This window comes from Somniosus microcephalus, chromosome 9 (assembly GCF_052327205.1).
Source record: "Somniosus microcephalus isolate GS21.2 chromosome 9, FLI_Smic_1.0, whole genome shotgun sequence".
Classification (NCBI taxonomy): domain Eukaryota; kingdom Metazoa; phylum Chordata; class Chondrichthyes; order Squaliformes; family Somniosidae; genus Somniosus; species Somniosus microcephalus.
In genome coordinates, this window is record NC_140995.1 from 220,618,963 (window position 1) to 220,632,582 (window position 13,620).

At 45.1% G+C, this 13,620-nt stretch overlaps 1 protein-coding gene across 1 annotated transcript in view; it reads right to left on the minus strand.

Annotated features, from left to right (window-relative positions):
* The window catches only part of slc4a1ap (solute carrier family 4 member 1 adaptor protein), a 151,568-nt gene that overhangs the window by 32,231 nt on the left and 105,717 nt on the right, over window positions 1-13,620 (minus strand). Inside the window, exon 11 of the mRNA XM_085997928.1 lies at window positions 2,197-2,389. Coding sequence (XP_085854054.1) covers window positions 2,197-2,389 — 193 coding nt within the window. The remainder of the gene's footprint in view (window positions 1-2,196; window positions 2,390-13,620) is intronic.

The window sequence follows — 13,620 nt, forward strand, 5'->3', positions numbered from 1 at the left end:
ATCAGGAGATATTAGGACAGGTGAGGCAGGTTTTAAGGAGTGCCTTAAAGGAGGAGAGAGAGTTAGAGATTCAGAGAGGTATAAGGAGGGAATTCCAGAGCTTAGGGCCTAGGCAGCTGAAGGCACGGCCGCCTAAAGGTGGAGCAAAGAAAATCGGGAATCCGCAAGAGGCTGGAATTGGAGGAGCGCAGAGAACTCAAAGGGTTATCGGGCTGGAGGAGGTTACAGAGATAGGGAGGGGCGAAGCTATGGATGGATTTGAAAACAAGGTTGAGAATATTTAAATCCCGTGTTGGCAGACTGGAAGCCAATGTAGGTCTACGGGCACAGGGGCGATGCATGAACGGGACTTGGGGCGAGTTAGGATACGGGCAGCAGAGTTCTGGATGAGCTCAAGTTTACAGAAAGTGCAAATGGGATGTCAGTCAGGAGAGCATTGGAATAGTCGAGTCTAGAGGTAACAAAGGCATGGATGAAGGTTTCAGCAGCAGATGAGCTGAGGCAGGGGCGGAGACGGAAGATGTTACGAAGATGGAAGTAGGAAGCAGGGCACAACAACAACCACCTGTAGAAGGGCACAACACCTGCCCACAGTGCAGCGGGTCCTCTGTAGGACGGTACAATAATGCATGCAACAGCGGGCGTAATAAAATCCTTCTGTAGTACAGCACTTCACAACAACACTCATCTGCTGCAGGATGCAACAATGCATGTTTGCAGCAGGTCGCAACATTACCTGCCTGCACTACAGCTGCTTGCAACAATCTACGAGGAATTTCACAAGAGTAAAGATTTTTTTCAGGTTGCTGTGAAATACTGATTTCCCTTACAGCATTGTACTCAAATATTTTGCCTGGTGAAGGTATTGGAAGAGATACATCAGAAATTTGCTCCATGATGCCACCTTGTGGCCAGAACCTATAACGCGATTGTGACAGTTGACACATAAAAATTGAATGGGAAAAGTTGGCTTGGCAATTTCCAATGTTAAATGTTACATAAAAGTGTGACTAAAAATCGGGGCAATGAACAGTAAGTTTCGTGGCCGGGAAGTGCATGCTTTAAGCATGCTTTATTTTAAAAACTATCAACAAATACCCTTCAGTGGAACATAGGAAGAGAAGGCCATTCAGCCCCACGAGTCTACTCCGCCATTCGATTAGACCATGATCTGGAGCTCAACTTCATTCACCCGCCTTAGCTCCATATCCCTTGAGTCCCTTACCTAACAAAAATTAGGTGGTTCAAGAGGAAGTCTGCTCAATAAGACCCCTTTAAAAATCTAGAGCGAATATTGACCGCTGTCAGCGCCAATGATTTGAAGGCGGGAACGGGACTGGTGGTACAGCAGAGTCTATTTACTGATAAACAGAGTCTCCAAACGCATGATCGTCATTATTTCTCCAGCAAAATGCAGCGAGTGGAGGAGTTACACATAATACAAATTATGTATGTGAAATCAATCCCTGTCACTCACAGCAGTGTGGTCTCCAGGCATGATTGAGGGGGCAATTACCCAATCATCACCATTCTGGCCGGGATTAGTGTTGTCACTATATGCAGCCGTAAAAATCAGCTGAAGCATTACATTTGAATGTATTTTTTAGTGCTGGAGGGATTATATGGGAAACCAGTTGTATTGAGTTTATGGAGTTTGACAGCACTGAGATGCTGAATTAACTTAGGCTAATTCAGCGATAAAGTCACTTCAATAGAATCATTAACAGTTCCCATGATCCATTTAAACAAAAAGGGCAGACAGAGAAGAAAGAAGGATGCTGAATTGTTTCCCAAGCGTTTTGGTTATTTGTTACAAAAGATGCAGAAGACAGGTGTAGCTGCATCTTTTCCCTGCTCCAATGTTCTCCCCTCCAGGCTCTGATTTTTGCTGGGGTATGGTTCTCATGGCACTGGCAGCCCGAAGCTTACCATTCTTCATGTGTTAACCTAGGCAGTGAGAGCCGTGAATCTATTCAAGCACCCTCAGCGTCAGAGACACTCAGAATGCTGTTCACAATTGATGACCACGCACTCAATTTCCAATGGGATGGCGGGTCAGGAGCGGGAATCTGGACGATTTTTTTCCCTCTCTTCTCTAGCCCAGAGACACGATGGCCAATTGAAGCAGCAGCTCCCTCCTGCCAGTCCATGCTGCCCTATTGATCCCAGCAGTTAAGAAATCCCCTCTTAACTCACCGTTATCCTGGCTGGCATTTTCAGCAAAATCAGTAGAATGAGACAGGCCTGGCTCTTCTTCCATTTCTTGTTCTTGGGTCCACCCAGCAGGCTCGTTCTTTTCTACTTCTTCCTCCTCCTCCTCTTCGACTGCTTGGCTTTCCTTCATGTTGAAGAAACTACTGGGTGGCTCAGGGCGTTTAGGTGGCAATTTCTGTACAGGAAGAAAAGATATAAACACTGCTTTTTTATTACCACCAAGTGTTTGGAAGGCTTTTGTTTCAGAACAGAAGAATTTATCATTAGGTCCCAGCTTTATTCTTTTTCATAGAATAATACCATCAAATGGCGACTCACCAATTGCCTCAATCCCTCATCAGAATTGCTTCTTGTTGCCTCTTGGACCCATTTATATTACCCAATTCAATGTCCTTCCCTAGTAACTTATTCCACAACTCCATTACCCTTTGGGTGAAAAAGTTCAGGCTGAACTCACTTCTTTTTCCTTACTTTTTGTCTCCTGGTATTTGAACTTTTTAACCAGCAACAACAACTTTCATTAATATAGCATCTTTAACATAGAAAAATGTCCCAAGGTGCTTCACAGAGGCATAAGAACATAAGAAATAGGAGCCGGAATCGGCCATTTGGCCCTTCGAGCCTGCTCCGCCATTCAATAAGATCATGGCTGATCTTCTACCTCATCTCCACTTTCCTGCACTATCCCCATATCCCTTGATTCCCTTAATATTCAAAACTCTATCGCTCTCTGTCTTGAATATACTCAATGACTGAACCTCCACAGCCCTCTGGGGTAGAGAATTCCAAAGATTCACCACCCTCTGAGTGAAGAAATTTCTCCTCATCTCAGTCCTGAATGGCTGACCCCTTATTCTGAGACTGTGACCCCTGGTTCTAGATTCCCCAGCCAGGGGAAACATCGTCCCTGCATCTACCCTGTCAAGCACTGTAAGAATGTTATATGTTTCAATGAGATCACCTCTCATTCTAAACTCGAGAGACTATAGACCTAGTCTCCTCAATCTGTCATCATAGGACAACCACCCCCATCCCAGGAATCAGTCTGGTGAACCTTCGTTGCACTCCCTCTATGACAAGTATATCCTTCTTTAGGTAAGGAGACCAAAACTGTACACAATACTCCAGGTGTGGTCTCACCAGGGCCCTATATAATTGCAGTAAGACGTCTTTACTCTTACACTCAAATCTTCTTGTAATAAAGGCCAACGTACCATTTGCTTTCCTAATTGCTTGCTGTACCTGCATGTTAACTTTCAGTGATTCGTGTACAAGGACACCCAGGTCCCTCTGAACACCAACATTTCCCAATCTCTTACCATTTAAAAAATACTCTGCTTTTCTGTTTTTCCTAACGAAGTGGATAACTTCACATTTCTCCACATTATATTCCATTTGCCATGTTCTTGTCACTTAGCCCCTTGAAGCCTCCTTGCATCCTCCTCACAACTTACATTCCCACCCAGCTTTGTATCATCAGCAACCCCCAATCCCATGAGCCCTAATTTTGCTTAATAACCTCTTGTGTGGCACCTTATCGAATGCCTTCTGAAAATCCAAATACACCACATCCACTGGTTCCCCCTTATCTATTCTGCCAGTTATAACCTCAGAAAACTCTAACAGATTCGTCAAACAGGATTTCCCTTTCATAAATCCGTGGTGACTCTGCCCAATCCTATTATTATTTTCTAAGTGCCCTGTTACCACGTCCTTAATACTAGATTCTAGCATTTTCCCTACTACAGGAAACTTCGCGATATCCGGCACCGACGGGACCGGCGTGATGCCGATCTATGAAAACTTCTGGACAGACCAGCGCTAATGTTGAAGGATACGGAGGTTTTCATCTCCGCATCTGACAACAAACACTGTTGCTTAGCAACAGCTTGTAAACAGTCGGCCCGTACCTTGGAAGCATCTCTGTAGCTTAGCAACAGCTTCAGAGAGGCTTTCCAGAGACTGACTGTTTAAAAAAAATTCTAGGAGAAGAAAAAAAAACCTAACAAAACGGCTGCTGATTTCTGCCGTTAGATCGAGGTTTCCAGACATACAACCTCCGGATAAACCAAAGTTTCCTGTACTGATGTCAGGCTAACTGGTCTGTAGTTCCCTGTTTTCTCTCTCCCTCCTTTCTTAAATAGTGGGGTTACATTTGCATAAGGGTTTAAAAAAAGAAAATGGACGTTGAATCAAAGGAGCAAATATTAGGAGGTGACCAAAGGCATGGTCAAACAGATGGATTTTAAGGACATTTTAAAAGAGAGGGTGGTGAAGATTTGGAGGGGCTTGAAGAGCAAATTCCATTGTGTTGTTAGGGCCATTTTGGTGTTATAGGAGGCACAGAAACCTAATTTGAAGGATTCAAACAGGGAGTTGTTGGAGAAATAGACATTGGATCTGGGAGGCGACAACACATTCAAGGACACTGGAGAGGAAATGGAGAATTAGTCTGGATGAATTTTGTCAATTCTCTTTATAATCTTGAAGCCTTCAAGTAGGTCTCCTTGAAGCCTCCTCTTATCTAAGGAAAATGAAGAAGGTGGTGAACACAAGTAGTAGCCCACCCAGGGAGGCAGTGGAGGCGGAGATTACGAATTATAACAGGGTGATGGACACATCTTTGACAGACAGGGGTGTCAGAGATAAAGTGGAATAAGAAGTCTGTGATCTTTGGAACTGGTCCAATTGATGGTCCTGTATAACCCTATGTTTGAAGGAAATCGGAACATAGGATGTGTATGAGCAATAGTTTAAGTATGCCGAGTGAGGAGTCTCCACAATTTCTTAGAGTCCATTTGATTGCCTTAGGGACCTGGCGGGAAATTTGGGCTCACCTTTTTCGTATGTAACAGGCTGATACCTGGAAAAATATTCTTCCAAAGTTTTAAAATATTTTGGGTATCATAAATTTTTTTTCAATATTGTCGTCTATTTCAGGTCTTGCCTGCTTCTTCGCCCTACACTGATCCCCAAACACATGATTCTCTGGCTAAAACGGTGACTTGCTCCCAGGGCAGTTCTGACAGAAACTTTAATACCCCGTGCCTGATCTGAGAGTGTTTGATGCCAGCAACGACTGAAAAGTAGAAAAGGGGTCTGTGCTCCAGCACTGACGTCCACCACCTCGAGGAGCACCAAGTTAACATCCTCAATCTTAACACAATTGCAATTTTCCCCACGTCGGGTGATCTGGTAGCTTGGGGTAGTGGTGCCACGGAGAGCAACTGCCTGACCGGTTGCTTCCAACATTTCCGGATTTTATTTCTGTTCTTCAGCTAGTTGCTCGGTGAGCAAGAGAAACTTGGCTTGATTCAAACTCAAGTTTTCCCTTCCCTCCTCCCTAAGCAAAGGTACTTGATGGGCTGAATGGCCTCCTTTATCTTCTGTGAACCCAAACTTAGGCAACAAAATGGGAAACTTCATCCGACGACATATTAGAACTCGCAATGCCTGCTGAACTGAAGTAGGCTTCATCTTTTGATCTATTAAACTTTTTTGAAGTCAAAATTTTTTAACTTAATGACATGATGCTGAAATAGACAATTGACAAAGCTACATACAATTAATTGATAAAATACATTCTGCAATGTAGAGCCAGAAATCAAGCAAAGAATGAAAGAAACCACTTTGCAATTTAAAACACTAACGCAGTCAGATCTGGACACATTGTATATCAAAGTGAAGAAAATGAATCTCTTTGGAGCTCCTGATCAGAAACAATAGTCTGAAACCCAATTAAAATGAAATGAACAAAGGCACATATATGTGACAGTCCAAGTCAGATGCAGAACAAAGCTCTCTTTAATTTGCCTTGATAAGCCTTAATCCCAACCTTATAAGCGCACCCCCTACTGTATCAGCATCGCACCTCAGTCTCCCATAGCTGCCACTGTCGTGACAGCTCTGCCAATTTGTGTCAAATCACAAGCAGCTCTGTTTTGTGGACTCGCACTCGCTGGACTGATCCTGGGAAAGGTCACTTTATGTGGGACCTTTACAACCAGCAGAAATTTGAGAGTTTCGTCACATCAGCCTGGGCCGGATTGAAACCCAGGTTCCGGAGGTGTAAGGGAACTCTGCTAACACAGTCTGCACAGAAAGTGTACTTTAAACGGTGGCATCATGAAGCAGGTGACTTGAACGAGATAATGAAGTCTTTGGGCTTCCAGATTCCATTTTGAATCAAAATGGACACACTGAGGGAAATGCTACTTTGTGGACTGGATGGTGATACAGCATAAAAGATCAGTCATGATATTTATAGAAGCCCCCCTTCCTCGTAGTTACGGAACGATCAGATTAAATTCACATTTTTTTTTTTTTTTTTTAAAAACAACAGCCTACTCTTCAGTGGGGATGAAAATGTAAACCATAGACCCTCTTTTTTTTTAAATTGAAGACTGCAACCCCATGGCACTTAAAACACTACACTCCTGCCACATAAAGAAGCTCTTCCCTATAAAACTTCACCTGTAAAACTTAGCATTTACTTTCATACTTGGAAGAGTTGAGTGTCAAAACAGCTACTAAAATTAAATTTGACATTTTGTAACTAATGTCTGTGAGCGCATTTGGAGTTAGGATTGAAATGAGGATCAGCTAAAATCCAAACTTTGAAAATGCTGTACGCTCAGCCTGATTAACGTGCTCAGAGTGACAGCTGGTGCAAATTAAACCCAGCTCAGGAGCTGGTTCCACAGAAGAACGACGTAGATGCACGTTATTAGCACCTGGACACAGCTCTGACAAATAACCACCCCCCAAAATACAGGGCTCCTGTTTCGCCCATTACACCCACTTTGCCATGGGGTGGCCCAGCTGATAGTGCCAGTTGTTAACTTACCAGCAGCATGCAACGCATGGGAACAACCTCTTGTGCCCAACTCGTCCATTTTCTCTCCCTTCTTTGGCTCAATGGTGGCATCTCTTACCTCTGAATCAGAAGGTTGTGGGTTTAAGTCCTACTCCTGAGGGGGGAGGGTGAACAGCCAAAGGTCGTGGTCCATATCGGTACCAACGACATAGGTAGAAAGAGGGATGAGGTCCCGCAGGCAGATTTCAGGGAGCTAGGAAAGAGATTAAAAATCAGGACCTCAAAGGTAATAATCTCTGGATTACTCCCGGTGCCACGCACTAGTGAGTATAGAAATAGGAGGATAGAGCAGATGAATGTGTGGCTGGAGAGATGGTGCAGGAGGGAGGGTTTTAGATTCCTGGGGCATTGGGACCGGTTCTGGGGGAGTTGGGACCTGTACAGGCCAGACGGGTTACACCTCAACAGAGCCGGAACCAACATCCTCGCGGGGAGGTGTGCTAGTGCTGTTGGGGAGGGGATGGGCACCAGGATGTAACATTGGAAAGGGGAAATAAAGTGCTCAAAGGAATGGGAGAGGCAGAGAGCACTAAAGTAAGAAATAGTAAGGTATTAGGTGGGGTCCAACTAAGAGAGAATACAGGATGGTCTAAGATGGGTTTACAGTGTGTGTATGTGAACGCACGAAGCGTAGTAAACAAGGTAATTGAGCTGCAGGCACAAATAGCCACATGGGAATATGATGCCATGGCAATAACTGAGAACTGGCTCAAAAAAGGGCAGGATTAGGTATTAAATATTCTTGGTTATAAGGTGTTCAGGAAAGATAGGGAAGGAAAGATAGGAGGTGGTGTGGCAGTATTAGTTAAGGAGGCTGTTACAGTGCTGGAGAGGGAGGGTGTCCTGGAGGGGTCAAAGACAGAGTCTATATGGCTAGAGTTAAGAAATAATAGAGGTGCCATTACACTACTAGGGGGTAGATTTTGCCGAACCTGTCGGGAAGAGGGCGGGACTTCCCCTTTCGGGTTTTTGACCCGCCTACTGCGACGTCCGGCCAATCAGCGCGATTTTCCCTTGATTGACCTTGTTGAGTCCGCCCAGCGGGCTCAGCAGGCCAATTAAGGGCCACCCGGCAACAGGTGATGTCACAGACTGAAATTTCATCTGTCAAGAGTCCCTGACAGATGAAATATCAGCGTTTGACAGCTGTTTGAAGCTGTGAAACACTGACAGTCTGAGTTCTGACATGAGTCATTCTGCACAGACTCAGTTAGAACTCACACCGGCACTCAAAGCTGAAGGCTGTCACTTTTGACAGATCGCAGCCGTTCAGCTTTAAGTTCCGGCTGAGTGATGGACTCCCGACGGCTACAGGAAGAAAGGCTGTTAAGGTAAGTACAGGTAAGTAAAAGTTCTTTACACACTTTAGACACACCAAACACACTTACCTTTGCACTCATGCACCCATCACTCACCTGAGCGCTGACAACGCGACCCCTCCAACTCCTTCAACCCGACGGCCCGCCTGCTCTACCTGGTATGGTTTGGAGCCGTCGGGAAACCCACACGAAACCCCTCAAAATAGGGATTAGGCTAAAAACTGCCTGTTAACTACCTGTTAACAGGCAGTTAATTGGCACTAATCCCTTCCCGCCTGGTTTCGGCGGGTCCCAGTGCGGGGCGGGTACCCGCCACCCCTGAAACTTACGTGGGGCGGGGTTTTGGGCGGAATGGTGTCGGGACCCCCAAATTCGGGATTCCCCCCCCCCCCCCCACACACGCCTGAAACCTCACCTGACGGCTCCCCGAAAATCTAGCCCTAGGTGTATTCTGTAGACCACCAAATAGTGGGAAAGATATGGAGGAGCAAATTTGCAGAGAAATTACAGAAAGGTGCAAGAACTATAGAGCAGTAATAATGGGGGACTTCAACTATCCTAATATAGACTGGGATTGTAACAGTGTGAAGGGCAGAGAAGGGGAAGAATTTCTGAAGTGTGTTCAGGAGAACTTTCTTGATCAGTATGTTTCCAGCCCGACGAGGGAGGAGGCATTGTTGGATCTGGTTCTGGGGAATGAGGTAGGTCAAGCGGAGCAAGTGTCAGTAGGTGTACATTTAGGGAACAGTGATCATAATATCATAAGGTTTAGATTAACTATGGAAAACGACAGTGAGCAATCTAGAGTAAGAATGTTTAACTGGGGGTAAGGCCAATTTCAGTGGGAGGAGAATGGATCTGGCCCGGGTAAACTGGAATCAAAGATTGGCAGGCAAAACTGTATGGAACAATGGGCTGCCTTTAAAAAGGAAATAGTTCGGGTACAGTTGAGGTACATTCCCACGAGGAGGAAAGGTAGGGCAACTAAAGTCAGAGCTCCCTGGAAGATGAAACAGATAGCCAATATGATGAAGCAGAAAAAGCGAGCGTATGACAGATGTCAGGTTGCAAATACATCTGAGAATCAGGCTATATACAGAAAGGTCAGAGGAAAAGTGAAGCAGAAAATAAGAGTGGCAAAGAGAGGGTATGAGAATAGAATGGCAGTCAACATAAAAGGTAATCCAAAAGTCTTCGATAGGCATATAAATAGTAAAAGGGCAGTAAGAGGAGGGGGGGGAGCGATTAGGGACCAAAATGGAGACGTATGCATGGGGGCAGAAAGTATGGCTGAGGTACTAAATGAGTACTTTGCATCTGTCTTCACCAAGGAAGAGGATGCTGCCATAGACATAGTGAAGGAGGAGGTAGAGGAGACACTTGATAGGAAAAAATTGATAAAGAGGAGGTATTAGAAAGGCTAGCTGTACTTAAAGTAGATAAATCACCAGGAGCGGATGGGATGCATCGTAGGATGTTGAGGGAATTGAGAACGGAAATCACGGAGGTACTGGCCATAATATTCCAATCCTCCACAGATACGGGGATGGTGCCAGAGGACTGGAGAATTGCAAATGTTACACCATTGTTCAAAAAAGGGTGTAAAGATAAACCCAGCAACTACAGGCCAGTCAGTTTGACCTTGGTCATGGGAAGCTTTTAGAAACAGTATTGAGGGGCAAAATTAACAGTCATAGAAACATAGAAGATAGGAGCAGGAGTAGGCCATTCGGCCCCTCGAGCCTGCTCCGCCATTCAATGCGATCATGGCTGATCATCCAAGTTCAGTACCCGGTACCTGTTTTCTCCCCATACCCCTTGATCCCTTTAGCCTTAAGAAATATATCCAACTCCTTCTTGAATATATGAATTGGCCTCTACTGCCTTCTTTGTTAGAGAATTCCACAGGTTCACCACTCTCTGGGTGAAGAAATTCCTCCTAATTTCTGTCCTAAAAGGCCTACCCCTTATCCTTAGACTGTGACCCCTGGTTCTGGATTCCCCGACCATCGGGAACATCCTCCCTGCATCCAGTCTGTCCAGTCCTGCCAGAATTTTATAAGTTTCAATGATATCCCCTCTCATTCTTCTAAACTCCAGCGAGTACAAGCCCAATCGACCCAATCTCTCCTCATACGTCATTCCTGCCATCCCAGGTATCAGCCTGGTGAATCTTCGCTGAACTCCTTCCATGGCAAGAATATCCTTCCTCAGGTAAGGCGATCAAAACTGCACACAATACTCAAGATGTGGTCTCACCAAGGCCCTATACAACTGCAGCAAGACATCCTTGTTCCTGTACTCAAACCCTCTTGCTATGAAGGCCAACATACCATTTGCCTTCTTAACCGCCTGCTGCTCCTGCATGCTTACCTTCAGCGACTGGTGCACAAGGGCACCCAGGTCTCGTTGCACTTCTCCTTCTCCCAATCTATTGCCATTCAGATAATAATCTGCCTTCCTGTTTTTGACACCAAAGTGGATAACCTCACATTTATCCACATTATATTGCATCTGCCATGCTTCTGCCCAATCACCCAACCTGTCCAAATCATCCTGTAGTTTCTTGGCATCCTCCTCACAGCACACACGTCCACCCAGCTTTGTGTCATCTGCAAATTTGGAGATATTACATAGAGTTCCCTTGTCTAGATCATTAATATATGTTGTGAATAGCTGGGGTCCAAGGACCGATCCCTGCGGCACCCCATTAGTCACTGCCTGCCACTCGGATATTCCAACTCTTTGCTTTCTATCTGCCAACCAGTTCTCTATCCAAGTCAATACCTTGCCCCCAATCCCATGTGCCTTAACTTTACACGCTAATCTCTTATGTGGGACCTTATCGAAAGCTTTCTGAAAGTCCAAATACACCACATCCACTGGTTCTCCCTTATCTATTTTACTAGTTACATGCTCAAAAAATTCCAGTAGATTAGTCAAGCACGATTTACCTTTTGTAAATCCATGTTGACTTTGTCCGATCCTGTCACTGTTTTCCAAGTGCTCTGCTATTACATCTTTTATAATGGACTCTAGCATTTTCCCCACTACCGATGTCAGGCTTACCGGTCTGTAATTCCCCGTTTTCTCTCTACCACCTTTTTTGAACAGTGGGGTAACATTAGCTACCCTCCAATCCATGGGTACTGTTCCAGATTCCATCAAATGTTGGAAGATGATCAGCAATGCATCTACTATTTCTAGGGTCACTTGGATAGGTGTGGATTAATTGAGGAAAGTCAGCATAGATTGTTAAAGGCAAATTGTTTTTAACTGACTTGATTGAGTTCTTTGATGAGGTAACAGAGAAGGTTGATGAGGGTAATGCAGTTGACGTAGTGTACAGGAAACTCTCGATTTACCGGCACCTAAATAACCGGAAATCTCTGTTAACCGGCAAAATTCAGGAATAGGCTCAGGTAAGTTTTACTTCATATTAGTGGCCGTTCCTGGATCTGTGGCTGTGTAACTGGGGTTCCTGCACCTGTTGCTAAGCAACAGGGACGCCTGGATCTTGTGGCCGGGGTTCCTGCACCTGTTGCTAAGCAACAGGGATGCCTGGATCTTGTGGCCGGGGTTCCTGCACCACAGGGAAGCCTGGATTTGTTGCTGTGTACGGAGCTCTCGTACCTTTTAACTATACCTCTCTGTAATCCGGACTCTTTGATAAACCGGCACCACGCCGGTCCCGTCGGTGCCAGATAAAAAAAAGTGTTTCCTGTACATGGATTTCCAAAAGGCATTTGACAAAGTGCCACATAATAGGCCTGCCAGCAAAGTTGAAGCCCATGGAATAAAAGGGACAGTGGCAGCATGGATGTGGAATTGGCTACTCTAGGAAACAGAGAGTAGGGGTGAGCGGTTGTTTTTTGGACTGGAGGAAGGTATAGAGTGGTGTTCCCCAGGGGTTGGTTCTAAGACCACTGCTTTTCTTGATATATATTAATGATGACTTGGACGTGGGTGTACAGGGCACTATTTCAAAATTTGCAGATGACACAAAACTTGGAAGTGTAGTGAACTCAATCAAATGAGGAGGAGAGTGATAGACTTCAGGGAGACATAGACAGGCTGGTGAACTGGGCAAACACATGCCAGATGAAATTTAATGCAGAAAAGTGTGAAGTGATATATTTTGGTAGAAAGAATGAGGAGAGGACATATAAACTAAATGGTACAATCCTGAAGGTGGTATGTGTGCACAAATCATTGAAGGTGGCAGGGCAGGTTGAGAAAGCAGTTAAAAAGGCTTATGCGATCCTGGGTTTCATGAATAGAGGTAGAGTACAAAAGTATGGAAATTATGTTGAACCCTAGTTCGGCCCCATCTGGGGTACTCTGTCCAATTTTGGGCACCACACTTTAGGAAGGATGTGAAGGCCAAAGAGAGGGTGCAGAAAAGATTTACGAGAACGATTCCAGGAATGAGGGACTTCAGTTACGTTGACAGACTGGAGAAGCTGGGGTTGTTCTCCTTGGAGCAGAGAAGATTGAGGGGAGATTTGATAGAGGTGTTCAAAATCATGAGGGGTCTGGACAGGGTAGATAGAGGGAAACTGTTCCCATTGGCAGAAGAGTCAAGAACCAGAGGACACAGATTTAAGGTGATTGGCAAATGAACCAAAGGCGACGTAAGAAAAACTTTTTATGCAGCGAGTGGTTAAGATCTGGAATGCACTGCTTGAAAAGGTGGTGGAGGCAAATTCAATCACGGCTTTCAAAAGGGAGTTAGATAAGTATCTGAAGGAAAGAAATGTGCAGGGCTATGAGGAAAGGGCGGGGGAGTGGGATAAGCTGAAGTGCTCTTGCAGAGAGCCGGCATGGGCTCGACAGGCTGAATAGCCTTCTTCCGTGCTGTAACCATTCTATGATTCCAGAGACGTGAACACATAATCCAGGCTTACACTCCAGTGCAGTGCTGAGGGAGTGCTGCACTGAGGTGCCGTCTTTCAGATGAAATGTTAAACTGAGGCCCTGTCTGCTCTCTCAGGTGGACTTGGCATTATTTGAAGAGGAGGAGGGGAGTTCTCCCAGTGTCCTGGCCAACATTTATTCCTCAACTAACACCTACAATAGATGACCTTGTTCTTTATTTCATTGGTATTTTTGGGAGCTTGCTGTGTGTAAATTGGCTGCTGCGTTTCCTACATTGCAACAGTGTCTACACTTCAAAAGTACTTCATTGGCTGTAAAGCGCTTTGTGACGCT